This window comes from Aplidium turbinatum, chromosome 3 (assembly GCF_918807975.1).
Source record: "Aplidium turbinatum chromosome 3, kaAplTurb1.1, whole genome shotgun sequence".
NCBI classification, from domain to species: Eukaryota; Metazoa; Chordata; class Ascidiacea; order Aplousobranchia; family Polyclinidae; genus Aplidium; species Aplidium turbinatum.
The window spans coordinates 12,440,301-12,457,433 of record NC_137474.1 but is presented as its reverse complement, the minus strand read 5'-3'; the positions used below and the strand labels follow the sequence as shown (position 1 = coordinate 12,457,433).

The 17,133-nt window shown below is 39.0% G+C and overlaps 2 protein-coding genes across 2 annotated transcripts in view; both read right to left on the bottom strand.

The window, feature by feature from the left end:
* The window catches only part of LOC145766203 (dynein axonemal heavy chain 2-like), a 60,607-nt gene extending 57,482 nt beyond the window's left edge, over nucleotides 1–3,125 (bottom strand). The window contains exon 1 of the mRNA XM_082577866.1: nucleotides 2,994–3,125. Within this exon, the coding sequence (XP_082433992.1) occupies nucleotides 2,994–3,075 (82 nt within the window). The 5' untranslated portion in view covers nucleotides 3,076–3,125. The remainder of the gene's footprint in view (nucleotides 1–2,993) is intronic.
* Nucleotides 3,126–12,504: 9,379 nt separating this feature from the next.
* On the bottom strand, nucleotides 12,505–16,159 carry LOC145767425 (tubulin alpha-3 chain-like). The gene is made up of 7 exons (XM_082579242.1): nucleotides 16,027–16,159; nucleotides 14,420–14,642; nucleotides 14,158–14,262; nucleotides 13,732–13,928; nucleotides 13,155–13,652; nucleotides 12,892–13,085; nucleotides 12,505–12,719 (listed from the first exon to the last, which is right to left on the bottom strand). The coding sequence occupies exons 1-7, from the start codon at nucleotides 16,027–16,029 to the stop codon at nucleotides 12,587–12,589; spliced, it is 1,353 nt and encodes a 450-aa protein (XP_082435368.1). The 5' UTR covers nucleotides 16,030–16,159; the 3' UTR covers nucleotides 12,505–12,586.
* Nucleotides 16,160–17,133: the final 974 nt, after the last annotated feature.

Here is a 17,133-nt window from a genome sequence, read left to right as displayed (position 1 = left end):
TTATTCAAGCTCGGAAACTTTGTCATCCAATGAAGAACGCTGCGAAAATTTTGATTATCAACCCAGTTTTGCCTCGGAAAACCCCAGAAAAAGCAAGGTTACTTCCAGTTTAGTAGTATTTGCTGAATCATGCGATCGTACTGGTATTTCAGATAGGTCTGCAGCACTTATTGCTTCATCATTTCTACAAGATGCGGGAGTTGTAACGGATAGAGAATCTCAATCAGTCATAGATCAAAGCAAAGTGAGAAGAGCGAGAGAAAAAATGAGGTTTACAACTCAAATGGAAAGTAGGCCAATCATGTGCATAAATTTGCAAAGCATATATTTTGATGGCCGAAAAGATTACTGTAAACCATCAAACAAAATGAAATTGCTGGGCGACTTCGAAAACATTTCGCAGTTGAAGAACACATTACTTTACTTGAGGAGCCAAGTTATCATTTCATTGGTCATTTTACTGCAGCCAACTGATCTAATGTGTCAATAGCTACCGGGTACCGGGATTCTTGAATATCTTGGATCCAATAAAATTGGCTACGGTAATGTAATGGGATGCAATGGAACCGCAATAAACACAGGTCAAAAAGGCGTCGTGATAAAGCTCCTGGAAAATCATTTCCAAAAGCCACTTCAATGGTTAATATGCCTACTCCATAGTAATGAATTGCCTCTTAGGCATCTTATAAAAGATATGGCAATACTAGCAGACCTGATAGCTTCACTGGGCCAATTATAAAGCAGCTAGCCACTGTCACATGTTGTAAAATATAAAGCAGTTCCTGCACCAGAGATTGAAATTGATAAAAATGACCTCAGCACTGACCAAAAATATCTTCTACACATGTACAGAGCTGTGAAAATTGGAGATATATCAATTCATTTCGCATATATGAGTCCACGTCGAGCACGAGCTGCAGCAGTTGCTCGACCAGTTTGCACACGCCTGCAGGGAATTCGCAATGAACATCAGTATCAAGAAAACAGTAGTCATGGGCCAAGATGTCCCCAAGCCACCTGCCATCACCATAAGATCAAGAAGTGACAAACCACTTCACCTACCTTGGTTCAACGGTCACCAGCAACCTGTCCTTAGATAAGGAAATCGACAGACGGATAGCCAGGGCTGCAGGAGTGATGACTCAACTTGGGGCGAGAGTGTGGGACAATAATCTTTTGACACTCAACACAAAACTCAAAGTGTACCATGCGTGTGTTCTTAGTACTCTGCTGTACGATAATGAGTCCCGGACCACCTATGCCAGACAAGAAAACCGCCTTGAAAGCTTTCACCTTCGTTGCTTGAGGCGCATTCTTGGTATTTCCTGGAAGGACAGAATACCTAACACCACTGTTCTGGAATGTTCTTGCTCCCTGAGCATACACCTTCTCCTCTGCCAGCGACGTCTACGCTGGTTGGGGCATGTATCCAGAATGAAGGATGGGCGCATTCCAAAGGACATTCTGTACAGTGAACTTGCCACAGGGAAACGCCCAGTAGGACGACCTGCACTGCGTTTCAGAGACTTTTGTAAACGAGACGTGAAGCTAACTGACATAGACCCTGCCGGCTGGGAACTGATCGCAGCAAACCGCAACAGATGGCGCTACGAAGTACGTGCGGGTCTAGCAAAGGGTCAGTCAAGGCGGAGGAAGAAACTACAGTAGAGCAAAGAAGAAAAGAGAGACAGCAGCCTCAGAACTCCTCTGATTTCATATGTCCAAACTGTGGACGAGATTGCCACGCCAGGGTTGGACTTCAAAGCCACATGAGAAGCTGCCGTATCCAGAGTGCTACCATCATCTGAAAAGATGGAAGGATGCCTACTATAGGAGTCCAGGTATGATGAACCACTCAAGATGGTTGAACACAGCCAATAGAATTCTACGTTTATATGTTGCATCTAACGCGTCAGCTGTATTGGTGGAATGTGTGGACTATATTATGAATGTTTATATTTCAGTATGGTTTGCCATTACAGTATAAAGGAAAGCAATTTCACTAATGGCCAAAATCATTTCTTTAAAATTCTACACTCTGCTCAGAAGCTATCGAACAAACTCCCAATATCCTCAACAAAGTAATATAGAGGAATGCGTTTTATGCCCATCCTGAAAACATTTGTAAATGACAAATTTGTGTAAACAAAATAATGATAACAATTCACGTGGAACTGTACAGTACATTCCATTTACGGAACCTGCAGATCATATTGCTTTTATTCTGAAGTAAATTATAGGTTGCGTTTTATAGCTGCAACTGACCAAACGTAGGCTACTATTGCTTTTAGTTTAAGCAAGACTACGTCTTATGATTTGTCAGTTCGTATCATCCTGCAAAGTTAGTGGACAGAACATAAATGAGCGTACAGCGTTAACACCATCTCACCCTTTTGCGACAAGTTTGGTTATTGAGCAATGACAAAATAGCATTTCAAATTGGTGAAAATTCAGCATTTTGGTCGTCGATGCGGGGACAGTAAACCTTAAGCTTCGAACATGCCTTTACATAGGAAAGTTCTGGGTACATCCCACTTACAATTTATAACTAGCCAGTAGAAAAATTGTAAAAAAAATTATCTTAAAACAGAAAGTGAAATTTCCCCTTTTTTTTTCAAAAAATTGAAAGTTTGACCCTCTGCGGGGGCAGAAGATGCACCCCCAAACTGATGAAATTTTGCACACATAATTTTTTCATGCATGTGCCACTTTTTATGACTAGCCGTTTTTGAATTTCGAAAAAAAGTCAAAAACGGCCCACCCTAACGCTTAGTGTAACGCTGCTAGTACCGGTATTGTTTTTTTGAATTACACAGACATATTGGAAGTAAAAATTAAAACGAGATGATGTTCAATGTAATAGACTACTTTCAATTGAAAATTTCAGTGTTTTTACCAGCTACAGTAAACTTCCTATTTAAAATACAATAATTTTATAAAGATTAATGCTTAGATCCATATAATCTAGATATATATAATTATATAACTCTAACCAGCAGGAGATTTAGGAACAGGATTTTCTTGTTCTTCTCCTTCTTGTGTTTCAGTAGGCGGAACTACTGTTTCTTCTTCCATTATTTTATGTCATGCAAGCAAACATTCATAGAGCAAACACTCTATTTTCTTCTGTCACAAAAATAAGAGCTTTATTATATCAAGACCATTTGATGTGTAACGGTATTTCTTAAATATACTTTATAGCTCATACAATACATAAGTTAAAGAAATGTGTGTTGTACAAAATTATAACATATGGTACCGTACCGTAGCCTATTTAGAATACAATTTACATATTATCAATTGTAATTTGTAACAAAGATTAGTGCACTCACAGAATAAGTCAAGCTTTGAAATAGTTTCAACTTTTATCAACTTGGTCGGCACTGTCATGAAACAAACACCCTAAACTGCAAAGACCAGAATCCAAAGTAGCCTATGTTAGGCTTCACAATTCTAATTTTTTTGCATATTATATGGTTGAAGAAACATTTAGCCTTGGACTTAAAATGTATCTTCTACTCAGACCATTTTCATATTTATATATTTTTTTAAATTCTTTAATATTTGATAGTTCAGTTTATTTTGTTGGAATAAAAAATATATATTTACAAAACACTAATAATTTGCACAACAACGATGGCAGCAAAATACAAAAACGTCACCAAAGTCTGCTGCTACCAAAAACATAGTAGCCTACAAGTATGATACCTATACAGTAGGCTACAAGTAGGGTACCGTATATATTTCTCGTCACGTATACATTTATCTCCGATCTGACAGTCAATAAGAAGAAAAGGCCTACAGTTTTTTAGTCTAGGATTAGGTGTACTTAAAATTTCTGATCATTTATACAGTTTTATCTTGCTTCTTGTATGATTATTCTAACACTTCTCAAAGCAGCAAAGCCTTCATGATAATTAAATATGCAAACAATGCTTCGCCTGAACAGTTAGGCTGTATCGTAAGCTCTGTGGCTGTATCAAAAGCCTCTACAAGTATGCGAAACTACCAGGAATAACCTATCAAAGGCTTTGTCAGTCAAAGGATAAAGATTCAAAACCAAATTCTCACTTGAATGTCTGTTTCTCTTGTCAGCACTCAGCAGTAATGCTGCTACAGAAAATTTGGAAAAAGCACAAGATTTAAGAAAAATAAGCACAAGATTTGGATACAAAAGCACAAGAATGCAAAATTGAACCTTTGCGACCCATTTTGTGCCAATTTGAAGAATAAAATGACTGAAATCAACAGTTTAGAGAGGATAGCTACATGCTTACTAATCACTGTTTCAATTCATGGTCTTTAATTTAATATCACAAATCTTAAAAAAGGCTACATATCGATCAGTTTTGTCTTCATGCATCGAACGTTTAAAATCAGAATCATTCAACCATTGACAATTAAAAGGCTGTTTATAGGCCTACCGCTTTTTCTTTTTGGGACTTGGTGAATGATTGTCATTATTTGATGCTGATGTATTCTTTTCGGTGCTCTTGTTATCTAGCAACATAACCTCTGAGTCTGACGACGAGCACATACCGTACTCTCTTCAGATCAAGTTTTTAGCTAATCTTGTCAGGCTTGATAACTCAATGCATAAAATTTGTCAATATGCCTAAGTACGGTACCAGAAACCTACCGTAGTTAGTAGTTACGAAAACCTTTTAGTACCAGTCCTTAATTCTCTACCAAACTCAAACCATGGCAGCAACGATTAATTTGACTTTGATTAAAAAACACAAAATTCAGCCAAAAAAAGATTGGAAAGCACAAGAGCACAAGATCAAAAGTAAAAACACAAGATCTTGTGCTAAAACACAAGCCGTGGCACCACTGCTCAGCAGACTAACTTTTTCAAACAGCTTGTAACCATAACTACTAACAGCGCCATCTATAGAAAAATAAGTATTCAACGCGTGCAATCCTTTTCGCCTGTGATGGATAAAAATTGGAAAGAAGTTTTTGAAGGCATGACATCATCATCGTCATTCATCATTTTATTTTTCGTCATTAATGCATCAGGAACAAAAAAGATACTACTAGCTACAGTATTCGCTATACCAGCACGTTAATGAATGAGATAATGTGTCAAAACCTTGAGAGGTTAAAAACGTACCTCAATAGACCTTTCCCGCAGCCAACCAATGAAGCGTGACGTTGAAAACAAACAACTTCAAGAACTGAAGTCGTAGTAGTGAAGCACAGTTTTTGAACGTTTTGATCGAACCATCCCTCATTTTAGTCGTACATTTTGTACTAAAAGTACTTTTTTGACTGAGTATTACAATTAAGTTATTTATTTTCAGAAAAGATTTGAATTTACTGCAGGGCCTTAGCCCATGGACCTAATTACCGCCGGCACGGCGCTATAGCCTACTGCACGGGACTACTGAACGAAAGGACCTCGCACTGATAAATTTTATTTCAAAAATATTTGAGTTAACATTTAAAGTCGGTAGCCTAAACGTGTTATCATTTCATTTAGGATCTACACTTATAATTTTTTCGTGCAGCATTTCCGTTTATTACTTGATGTTTTTGTCCTAGCTTACCCTATGCTTTTGGTCACTCCAGCTTTCTAGCCACTTATGTTTGTGTTTGGTTTGGCTTCTTTTATTTTTATGGAACTAATATATTGACACAGAATGAGACAGCATAGGCCTATGCATTTTGGCAATTATTACTTTCTGTCGAAATAGGAATAATCACATCACAAGTTTGCAACACACACGCATTCATTTTAAATTGGATTACAGCGCAAGTGGAATCCCCAATAACTTACCATACTTTTTGGTTAGACTAATAGAATTTTATTAAAGTATTAGCCTACTAACTGTTGTCTAAAATTTTAATAAACTTTTTAACATTACAAAATTCGAATTAAGTAGCCTAGCCTACTGTACAAATAATTTATAGTAATGTAGCAACTGCATGGTTGAGTGATGAAAACGTTTGGGCGACGTTCGCAAAGGACGTCGGTTCGACACCGCGCCAGAGTTTGCGGCTGTGTCTCGGCAAAGACACTTAATGGCATGCTAAAGTAAGCATAGCAGCTGGCTCGACAACTAGGCTATAGGCTATATCTCTTCGTTGCTTCTTATTGTGTTGCATTTGTTATCGCAGTAAAGGCTACGTACTCATCTATATGTTGTTGCAATGGGAGCAAAAAAACGTGATTAGGCTAGCCAAGCGTTTCTCAAAGTGGGCGAAATCGCCCCCCTGGGGGCGATTTCGAGCGCCAGGGGGGCGAAAAAGTTAAAGGGGGCGATCGGGGAGCGAAAACACTCGAAGGGGGCGAATTTATCAAACCACCAATAACAGTCAAACCACTAATAACAGTCCAACGCGCAAACCATTTACTGCAAATAGGTGAATCCAACTTGACCGACAATGTATCGCTGCTGCTGCTTGGATATGTGCGTTTTGTTCACAATATGAGAACAAGATTTTTTTTGCGCTCAGTCTTCCTACGGATATTCGGGCATCAAGCATCTTTAATGCACTGAAAAAATTCTACGAAAAGAAGGGGATTCCACTGAACAATATTCTACAATGCGCAATTGACGGTGCTCCGGCAATGGTTGGAAATCATCGAGGGTTTATTGCACTGATGAAAAGAGCAATTCCTGGACTTATTGCAATACATTGTGTAATTCACCGTCAGCATTTGGTTGCCCATAATCTCAGTCCTGAACTGCATGAATCACTGAATATTGTGATAAAATGCGTCAACAAATAAAAGCGCAGGTCAAAATGTCCTCAGGTTCCCAATTTGAGCGAGCATGTTATTACAGAAGAGCAACGGCAAAAATACTGCTCACATTTAGACATGCTTCATAAAGACATGAAACTTCGCTTTGCAGATCTCGTGGACATCCATGTTCCAAACTGGGTGATAGCCTACAACCATTTTCTACCGAACCTACAGACATAGGCTACTGCAGAAGTGGAACTTTAAGAGCAGTTCATTGATATGCAAACAGATGATGAGTCAAGAGTGAAATTCAGAAATGATCGATACGATTTGTTTTGGAACCAGGTTGCTGGCAAATATGAGCTTCTCTGGAAAGAAGCTAGAATGTAGATTTTGTCGTTTCCTACTTTATATATGGTTGAAAAGGGATTTTCGGCTGTGACATTGATGCTTTCAAAGCAAAGAAATCGCTTGCTAGTTCACAAACGGGATAATCGTCGACTCTATCTTACGAAGATGTCGCCAAACATTTCAAAACTTTGTAAAAGGCGCCAAGCTCATCCATCCTATTGAACATTATAATGTTAATGTCAATTTCGTTGATTAAATTCTCAAAAGTAAATTTGGCTATCACTCTATTATTAATTAGCCTAATTATCAATGTTTATTTTACTTGACAGAATTAGGGGGGCGAAATTTTATTTCAATAACGAAAAGGGGGGCATTGGACTAAAAAAGTTTGAGAAACACTGGGCTAGCCTATTATTGGACTTCATGTCAACTTTACTGGGTGGCTTATATGAAACTGGGTAGGCTAAACAAACAAATAATTGAAATCCTTCTGTGGTTGGAAGAAAAGATTAAAACCGTAGCTTCGATTTTATATCTAAAGTAATCACCAAACTTCTGCGGAAATCCAGTTTGTATTGGATGAGTTTGGGCAAATGCGAAGTGTGTGCCCTTGCGTCTTCATCAATAGGTTGACCCGTTAGGCAATTGAGCCAAAAAGCGGCAAAAACAAGGTATAAGCTTATAGTAACAATAAATGTTTGTCATCAGCTGATTGTAGCAAGAATTGACAGCAATAGACAGTTAGACACCGGTGTTTCGTGGTCTGCAGCTCGTGCGAGCTTTACGTAACTTATGTCATTTCTACGTTCTATAATAGCCTAAGCACAGAAACTAATACAAGCCTCATAATTGTATCGGAGCCCCAACTGACGAAGTTAGGCTACGGCCTTGATTGAAAGGCAGTCCAGCTTATTAGCCTACGGTACTTCAGTTGATTCATATACAGTGCAAGTAGGCTAGGCCATGAGTGATAGGCTGCATTGCTTTCACAAGTAAAGAAGAAAAAAAAAGCTACAACTGAAACCCACTAAGCCTACTTATTGTAGCAAATAAGACAGTAATTCTCACTTATTATTATAAAGACATTTATAGTAGCTAAAGCAGAAAGAAATTTCAAGTCTATCGGAATTGCAGACCAACAATGTTTTGCTTAGACATTAGCACACTACCAGCAGTTCCTTCAAGCGCCATAGCTTATGCGCAGTTACTAGAGCCAATTAAATAAGTGGCTTATCATTGCATCACTTGGCTTGTTTTTCATATAAAAGTAAATTGAATAAAATTTAACAGTCAGATCCTTGTTTTTAACGTTGATGCCATGTTTTTACGAAGATTCTACTACCTACTCAACAAGTTATCAAATATTCACAAGCAATTTGGTGCTTGCTAATGAAGCAGCCAGCGTGATTGTTTTCAACGTCACGCTTCATTGCACAGAGCTGCGGGAAAGGTCTACTACCCTTTTCTAGACCTTTGCTGTGTTGACGTGAATTGTTTTGCTGTGATGGTCAGAAATAAAAACAACTGAACTGAATTAAAACAGTATTTCGTGTAGTAGGCCTACGGTACTATGCAGTATGTCTGTAACTAACACGTCATAAAAACCCAAAAAACAGTAAAACATAAAACAAAAACAAAGAAAAGCACATATTATGTAGTAATAAAATAATAAATACTGGTACTATTAATAGGCTACTACAAAAAGTACTCGTGCCAAGCAAAAGCCAAGCAGAGAAAATTACATCAAATATTGTTACTATTCACTAAAAACCTTTACACAGCCTGTTTCACCTTAAAAAGGGGATCATCAAAAGTTCCTGAAAAATATGCAAAAACAATAAATCGGTAGCCTAATACCTGAAAAGATATTAAATATTAGGCTATAACCTTAATTTAATCTGCAAAAAAACATCAGAATTACAAAGGGCTATAGCCTACCTCCATCCGTTACCACAAAAGCCTCAATTAAAATGTCCAAATAGAAACCAAATAAATAACAGTAGCCTAATAACCAAATATATATAGCCTAGTACCGTAATAATTAACAACCCATAGAAAAGAAGCCAAATAATTTAAAAATGCTGTGCTTGTTGCTCTCCTATTATTGCCCCATGAGACATCCGTTCAAAAAATTCATTAAAAAAATATTTCATTGTTGACAAGTTTAAGCTATAGGCTAGGCCACTAGGCCTGTATAAGGCCAATAGGCCTGTACGGCCAATAGGCCTGTATAAGTACTAGGCCACTGTATAATTTTACAAACAATTAGACTAGCCTACACCAAGCAAGAAAGCAACTGCATTGCATTCTTGCATGATTGTGAAATTGCTTCTTTGCGAAAAGTTTTCCTGTGGGTAGACTACTGAAATCCTGCATAACCGATCTGTGGAAGCTTCCAGAATGTTGAGGTGGCACCTTGTATCTTTTTGTTTTGAGCTTAGACTAATGGTTACGAACGGCACTTGAGAACGTTCATTTTTGGTTTGAAAAAAATTGTAGCCTAAAATCACTATTCGGCCACACTAAAAGATCAAAATTTGAAATCAGCAAAAGTTTGCACAAAAAGTAGAGTTAAAAGAAGGTGAAAACGTGGCAACGACCAAAACAATGGCTAGACAACATTGACACATGGATCAGACTCAATATGGCGAATCTGGGTGAGTTATCCCAAAATTTCCACTCTTAGAAATAATAACCCTTGAAGATGCGCAATTTACTGCAAGCAGAGGTGGTGCCTGATGATGATGAAGTAGCCTATGGGCAGAGATGGGCGTGATCTTGATCTTGAAGATCACTTTTTTTTTGGTGATCTTGATCTTGATCTAAGATCACTTTTTTTTGTGTGATTTTGATCTTGAAGAACAATAAGATCAAGATCACTTTAAAATTGAATTTTACTTCCTAAATAGAGGCATTTTTTAGAACTCGTACTGTACAAAGCAGTTAGTGGCAACTACTAACATTAAGCCACTGTTAATATAATATGTGTCCAACAAAAGACGATTAGTCTCCGTCTAATCTGGTCAGTGTTGCCATTTTAAAATTGAAAAAGTTTTCTGTGTTGATCGTAATAAAGAAGTCAGCTACCGTGTACTACTTTATGTTGACGTATAATAAAAAATGATTTAACTTTGTTCACAATTTCCATGTGTGAATTTAAAAAAAATGTTTTCTTCCTTTGACCCAATTTTAGATGTTTCAAAACTCTAGAATGGCGGCGTTAAAAAATCTGGACTCTAGGACGCCGATTTTGGTCATGTAAAGTGGTTTATTGCAGCAAATCAACTAGACTAAGACTTGTTTAGCCAGTTTAGGGTCTGAGTATGGAGCGGTTTGTCTGACCGCAGGCCTCTGAACTTTTTTGATAGCAGACAACAGCATCAAGATTGCCAGATAGGTAAATGGTGCAATAAACATTGACATAATACAGTGAAAGTTAAAACTGCTTAGTAACACGAATAAAAACTCCCACATGAACCAGACAAAAATTTGGTAAAAAATGATGCAGTTCAAAGTTTATTTTTATTTATTTATTATAAATAAAACGTATAAAACTAATTGCAAATTTTGCGACCTTTTCAGAACTACTGTAATTAACCTCGGCCTTGGGTGTGACGTTGCGATTCTACGCAAACTACATCAACAATTGATAGGCCTAATAGCAACAGTCACTAACTTATCACAATTCTTAGGCCAGCGATCGAGTAGTTAAAAGTAAAAGTTAGCAATACCAACTATATACCTTTACCCAGGTTGCTTATAGTAATTATTTTTTGCAACATCACTGATCAAAAACTTCATTTTTTTTTCAAGTACACAAAAAGTGATCTTGATCTTCAAGATCACGATCTTGATCTTCAAGATCACATAGTTTGGTGATCTTGATCTTCAAGATCACCTATTCTTGGTGATCTTGATCTTTAAGATCACCAATACTGGTGATCTTGCCCATCTTTGCCTATGGGTCAAAGCCGTTTGACAGATGAGACTACAGCTTAGGCCCTAGGCTACTAGGAATAAGTTTTAGAAAAAGAAGTTGCAAAAATTGCTTGATTCTGAGAATATTATTCACAACTTTGCTACTGCAAAAGCGAGATAGGATATTTTGAAATTTTTATAAATTTTAGGCTAATTATTTAAGCCTGGGCTAATTTGTAGACTATACAAGCGACTTCGTAATTTGATTTAATCTTTAGGCTACTTCATTGTAGCCTACCGCTTGTAATTAGTTTGAATTATTTTGTTGTAGCATCCTACTAATGTTTTTAGAAAACTAACTGCTTGTTCGAATGCATTAAACAGCGAGAACTGTCAGTGTCCCAGACTAGTAGGCCTATTTGTTCGAGAGCAGTCGGCCTACCTTGTTTTGAGTAAAAGCTTCTGGACCCACGAAACGAAGCTTAAACCCATTAGGCTATCACATCTGTGACCATTTATATGAGGCCGCTGAATAGGCTACTTAATAATTTGTTAGAGGTTTAACCTTGCCACTTTTGCTCAATGGTCACGTACCGGATCAATCGGCGCTGGTTCGGCTCTCGGGGAGTGTGCTTGAGCAACATAGGCTACCATGCTCTTCATTCAGCATCACCTAGTAGATGGAATTATTCCCCTGCAACAGGCTATTTTTCACGGTTTCTCAAAACCGCTTTCAGAGCTTAAGCAATTTTTAAGGTCAAATCAAAGTTTAATAGCCTACCCCCTATTGCGAGCCAAAATAAGTCTCGGAAGAGCACGTAATATGCCAACGAGTGTTTTAAGCTTTATGCCTACAATTCTTCGATAGCTCAATTGGTTAGCGCGTGACTTCTGGAACGAAGAAACTTCAAGATCAAGCGGCGCTAGTTCGATTCTCGGGGTATGCGCTTGGGCAACGCACGTTGACTGCTCTCCATTCAGTGGCATCTAATGGATGGAATAATTCCCGGCAACGAGACTTCAACAATATTTGGAAACTTCACTCTGGCAATCTCGGTGATCGGGCATGCGTTAGTGATTCAAAGTCCCAAGTATGCGAAACTACCGAGATTAAGCTCTGCAAGAAGCTTTCCCAGTCCGAGGATAAAGATTCAACGAAACAAGCAATACCCACAGGGCCAATCCAGCAGCGAGTGCTTGATATCACTGACACCAAGAACGTAGCCTACTTGTGTAGTGGACGAAATCTGTGCAATAAAACAAACTGCTTCAACGTTTTGTACAAAATTGCATACGGCATACAAGTCGTAGACCTGGCTTTAAGGTGCACCCACACAGCAGATCGAACTGAAACTCGGTGCACCTTTGCGCAGAACATTTTTCGGAAGTTCCCATTGAGAAGGCTCCAGAAAAACAGCCTTTAAGCAAATTACACACCTAAAGTCTTTGAAAAGTCAACGCGCAAAACCTGTCACAGACAGCACCATAGACCTAAATGTCTGTTCTGCCCAACCTAAAACAAAAGGTCAGAATAATGTTGCAAGGCATTGACTTTTTATCGTTTGTAAATGCATTCGTGACAAGGCGACATTTATTCATACTGATGTAATGAAACAAACTGGACTAGTACTCTTCATCTTCCTCCTCATCAGCATCGGCAGAGTCAACCCCAACCTCTTCGTAGTCTTTTTCTAGAGCAGCCAAATCCTCGCGAGCTTCTGAAAACTCACCCTCTTCCATCCCTTCTCCGACATACCTAAGAAAAGGCTTAAAGTTTGGAAAGAAAAAATAGCAACAGCCAATCTATTGAGTGTAACGCAGCGCACGATTGCAGCGGAAATTTTGCAAACGCAAACACAAGGGTAAAAACCGGTTGGTGCAAACCAGAATCTTACATGAAGCACAACCACAACTTGTAAAGAACTTACCAATGGACAAAAGCGCGCTTGGCGTACATCAGGTCAAACTTGTGATCCAAACGAGCCCAAGCTTCGGCAATGGCGGTTGTGTTGCTCAGCATGCAAACGGCGCGTTGCACTTTGGCGAGATCTCCACCAGGAACCACAGTTGGTGGTTGGTAGTTGATTCCGACCTTGAAGCCAGTCGGACACCAATCTACAAACTAAAAGAATCTCAGTTATAGAAATGTAGAAATCTCTAAACGCACAAAGATTGCATGACCTTGTCATACCTGAATGGTTCTTTTCGTTTTGATGGTTGCAATGGCAGCGTTAACATCTTTCGGAACAACGTCACCTCGATACAACATGCAACAAGCCATATATTTCCCATGGCGAGGGTCGCACTTCACCATCTGGTTGGCTGGCTCGAAGCAAGCGTTGGTGATTTCAGAAACGGAGAGTTGCTCATGGTAAGCCTTCTCAGCAGAAATAACTGGGGCGTAGGTGACCAGGGGGAAGTGGATGCGAGGATAAGGCACCAAGTTGGTTTGAAACTCGGTCAAATCGACATTGAGAGCGCCATCAAAACGCAAAGAAGCAGTGATAGACGATACGATTTGACCCATCAGACGATTCAGGTTAGTATAGGTAGGTCGTCCAATGTCAAGATTTCGGCGACAAATGTCGTAGATAGCTTCGTTATCTACCATAAAAGCACAATCGGAGTGCTCCAGAGTGGTATGTGTTGTCAGAATAGAATTGTATGGCTCTACGACAGCAGTTGATACCTGAAAAGTCAAACATACTGTTTTACCATTCCAAAGTTCGGAATGACGGTAGTTTGTACAGCAGTGGTCATTGTTGTACCTGGGGTGCAGGGTAGATGGCAAATTCAAGCTTCGATTTCTTTCCATAATCGACAGACAAACGTTCCATAAGCAGAGACGTGAACCCAGAACCTGTTCCCCCACCAAAGGAATGAAATAGCAAGAAACCTTGAAGCCCAGTGCACTGGTCCGCCAACTTCCGAATGCGATCTAAAACCTGATCGACCAATTCTTTGCCTGAAATATAAAGGCAACTTAACTGTAAAATCCAGGACGAACGTGCACACTAGCTATGCATACTAGCATAGCATATAGCTATAGGAACGACGCTAGTGCAGTTTTTGACCATTGCAACTACTGTAAGTTCTTCATTTTGGATATCCGCCGTGGCAAATGATCGATCCGAGTAGTTCAGGAAGCTGTCAACAGCAATTAAATATTAATGCCGCCTAATGCTCTTACATACCAACAGTATAGTGGCCACGAGCGTAGTTGTTTGCCGCATCTTCCTTGCCAGTGATTAGCTGCTCTGGATGGAACAGTTGACGATAAGTTCCTGTTCGAACTTCATCTGCAAATTTGTACGTACAAACATATCAAGCAGATGTGAAATTGTAATACATTACATTTCATGGCAAAGCACAATGTCAGAACGCTTGCTGTAGTCTGATCTAAAGATAAATTTGTAAATTAGTACGGTAACACAAGACTCATGCACATGTTCATACCGACTACAGTGGGCTCTAAATCGACAAATATCGCCCTTGGAACATGTTTTCCTGCGCCAGTTTCACTGAAGAAGGTGTTGAATGAGTCGTCGCCTCCCCCGATAGTCTTGTCACTCGGCATCTGTCCATCTGGTTGGATGCCATGCTCGAGACAATACAACTCCCAGCAAGCGTTTCCAATTTGAACTCCAGCTTGGCCGACATGGATAGAGATACATTCACGCTGTAAAGTACGTAGGCTATACGCATGAGCAACGGTGCAACAAAAAAAAGCGGAACGAAAGCAAAAGGTGACGGCAGTCAAGCAACACCGTAACAAGGCGTGATACGTGGCGCACAAGATAAAGAGAATATGATCCCTAATGAAACCTCTGCCGCGCAAGCATCCAAGCAGCAAACGCAAAAAAATGTGCTTGAAACAAGCATAAAGCAGCATCAGGTAAGCTCTCACTCGTAACTACAGTAGTTGAAAATGAGCGCCAAATCTGATTTAGCTCACTTCATATGCTTGCGCAATTCAACCCTGTCTGCATCCCAGCAACAACGCGATAAAATCAACCCTACGGTCTCGTATTCCCCAAACGCAACGCATTGTTGGATTAGGCAAGCTCTCAAGAACTCAGACAAACTAATGCAATTACTACTTACTAGCCAGGTGAGCAAAAGCTACAATTATAGATATTCAACGTCGTAACTAGTAATGATGCAGAAAATCACAACTTTTCTGGAGAGCTGCTTCATGACGCTGAAATGTATGTTGGGAACGGTCAATAGCAGCGCAAAAATCATTAAACGCATTGGAAAAGTCGTTTTTACAACGTTAAATCATCCATTTAGGCATAAACCTTGCCTTTGGGAAAAATCTTAAGAGCAAGATTATGTCAAGCAGTGGTAACCATTCCCAGCGGATGCATTCGTCATCCAAACGAGATCTGAACAGACGCAGCAAAATCTGTCATTTCTACATCGAATCAATGTAAAAATGACGGAGTTTGCTGTCTGGAAACAGATACAGTGGGTCTATTATAGATACCGAAGAGCCCACTAAGACGCAAACGCACTCTAAACAAATGTTGGAAACACATCGCTATTCTATCTTCTACGTTTTGAAAATTCCAAGATTTCAGTTCAGTACAGTAGTTCGTAATTCTGACCATCGCAACCAAAAACAATATTATGCCAGACATAAGCAAAGTTTTAGAAATAGCTTAATTAGTTTAAAAATTGACGTCGCAACATCTTATTTACTTCAAGTCAAGCAGCCTACTGTCAAGTGTCAGTTGCAATTGAATGGACAAAGCAGATCTTCTGTAAAAACTTTTTAAACACTAAAATTAAAACTAGGTCTACATGGTCATCAAAAAACTAAAGATCGGTGCGTCTCCTTTCACTTTATAGTTTATTTCAGTGGTCGCAGTTGCTTGCCTTTGTAATAAACTGATCAATGAATTATGCAGTTACCTTCATCATTTAAAACCAAAAAAGAACACAGAGCCAGTTTGTTGCTGCGTTAGCTAAATAGCCTTTGTATTGAAGTTACAAAATAAGATTAAAATTTCCAACCTAAAACACCGCAGCGCACTTTTTAAACAAAAATATGTACTTACCATGGTTTCTTGCTCAAAGTATGGTAATAGAAAGAAAACACTACTCAATGACTTTTAAGCTTGTATACTTTACGTAGCGCCTTTGCCAGATGACAAGGCAAAGACCTTCTCGATTTATATATATACAAATTTCATTACGTCATGCTCTATGCCTATGGTTGGCGGGAAATTGGCTTTTCTCTTCTGTTATGCAACGCCCTGGCCGCAATGCTCTGCAACCAGTAGACCAGAACATAAAGAGAAAAAAGAAACAAACATTTTTTTTAACAAATCCACGGAAGATCAGTCACCTAAAACATAAACTGGAAATCCTCGTTTTCGTGACTAATTGCCATTTTGCGAGTTGCGACTTCATTGCATTGAAACGGGATTTCCAATTTTTCAATTTGATTGAATTAAATTTTGATTGCCTCAATGCTAATGAAAGCAGAAACTCGGTGCGCTAATGTAAACTTGAAAATGAAATCAACAAAACGATACTGTTCACCTATCTTTGTTTTTTGAGCAAAATAATAAAATGAGTTTTGCTCGGAGGCTTTGCTATGATGATGAATTCCTGAGTAAGAGATAACCATTCTGCAAATCCGTTATGCCAGTGGAATAAATTTAAAAAAAAGTCCAACAAGAATGATACTCGTACCAGGGGCTCCGGACACTTCCTGAGAGTGGGGGGGGGGGTAATTTAAGCTGGGGCGGGAACGATGTTTTGACATCGACAGGGGGCTTATTGGATTATCGCATCACAATACTTGTGGGAGGTCACCACCCAGACCCTCCTTCCCATTACTGAACGCTTCAGTTTCTTATACAGCGTCTTAGGCGGCATGTTTCGCGCCAAAGACGCAAAATTTTTGCCTTTTAGCACGATTTAAAATCGAAAAATTATTTCAACGAATCTAAAATCGCGAGCAAAAGCTCTTTAACATTTGCCACATTTTTTGAGATTTTGAGACAATTTTGACTGGAAGAGGGGACGTACGCAAAAATTCCTCTCTGTATTTTTCCTTGGGTCAAGTCCTTCAAATTTTCCACTTCAGACGCTAAATGGTTAGATTTAAAAGATCAAAAGCGTTAACGCCAAAGTTTTCTATAACTTAATTTACAGTT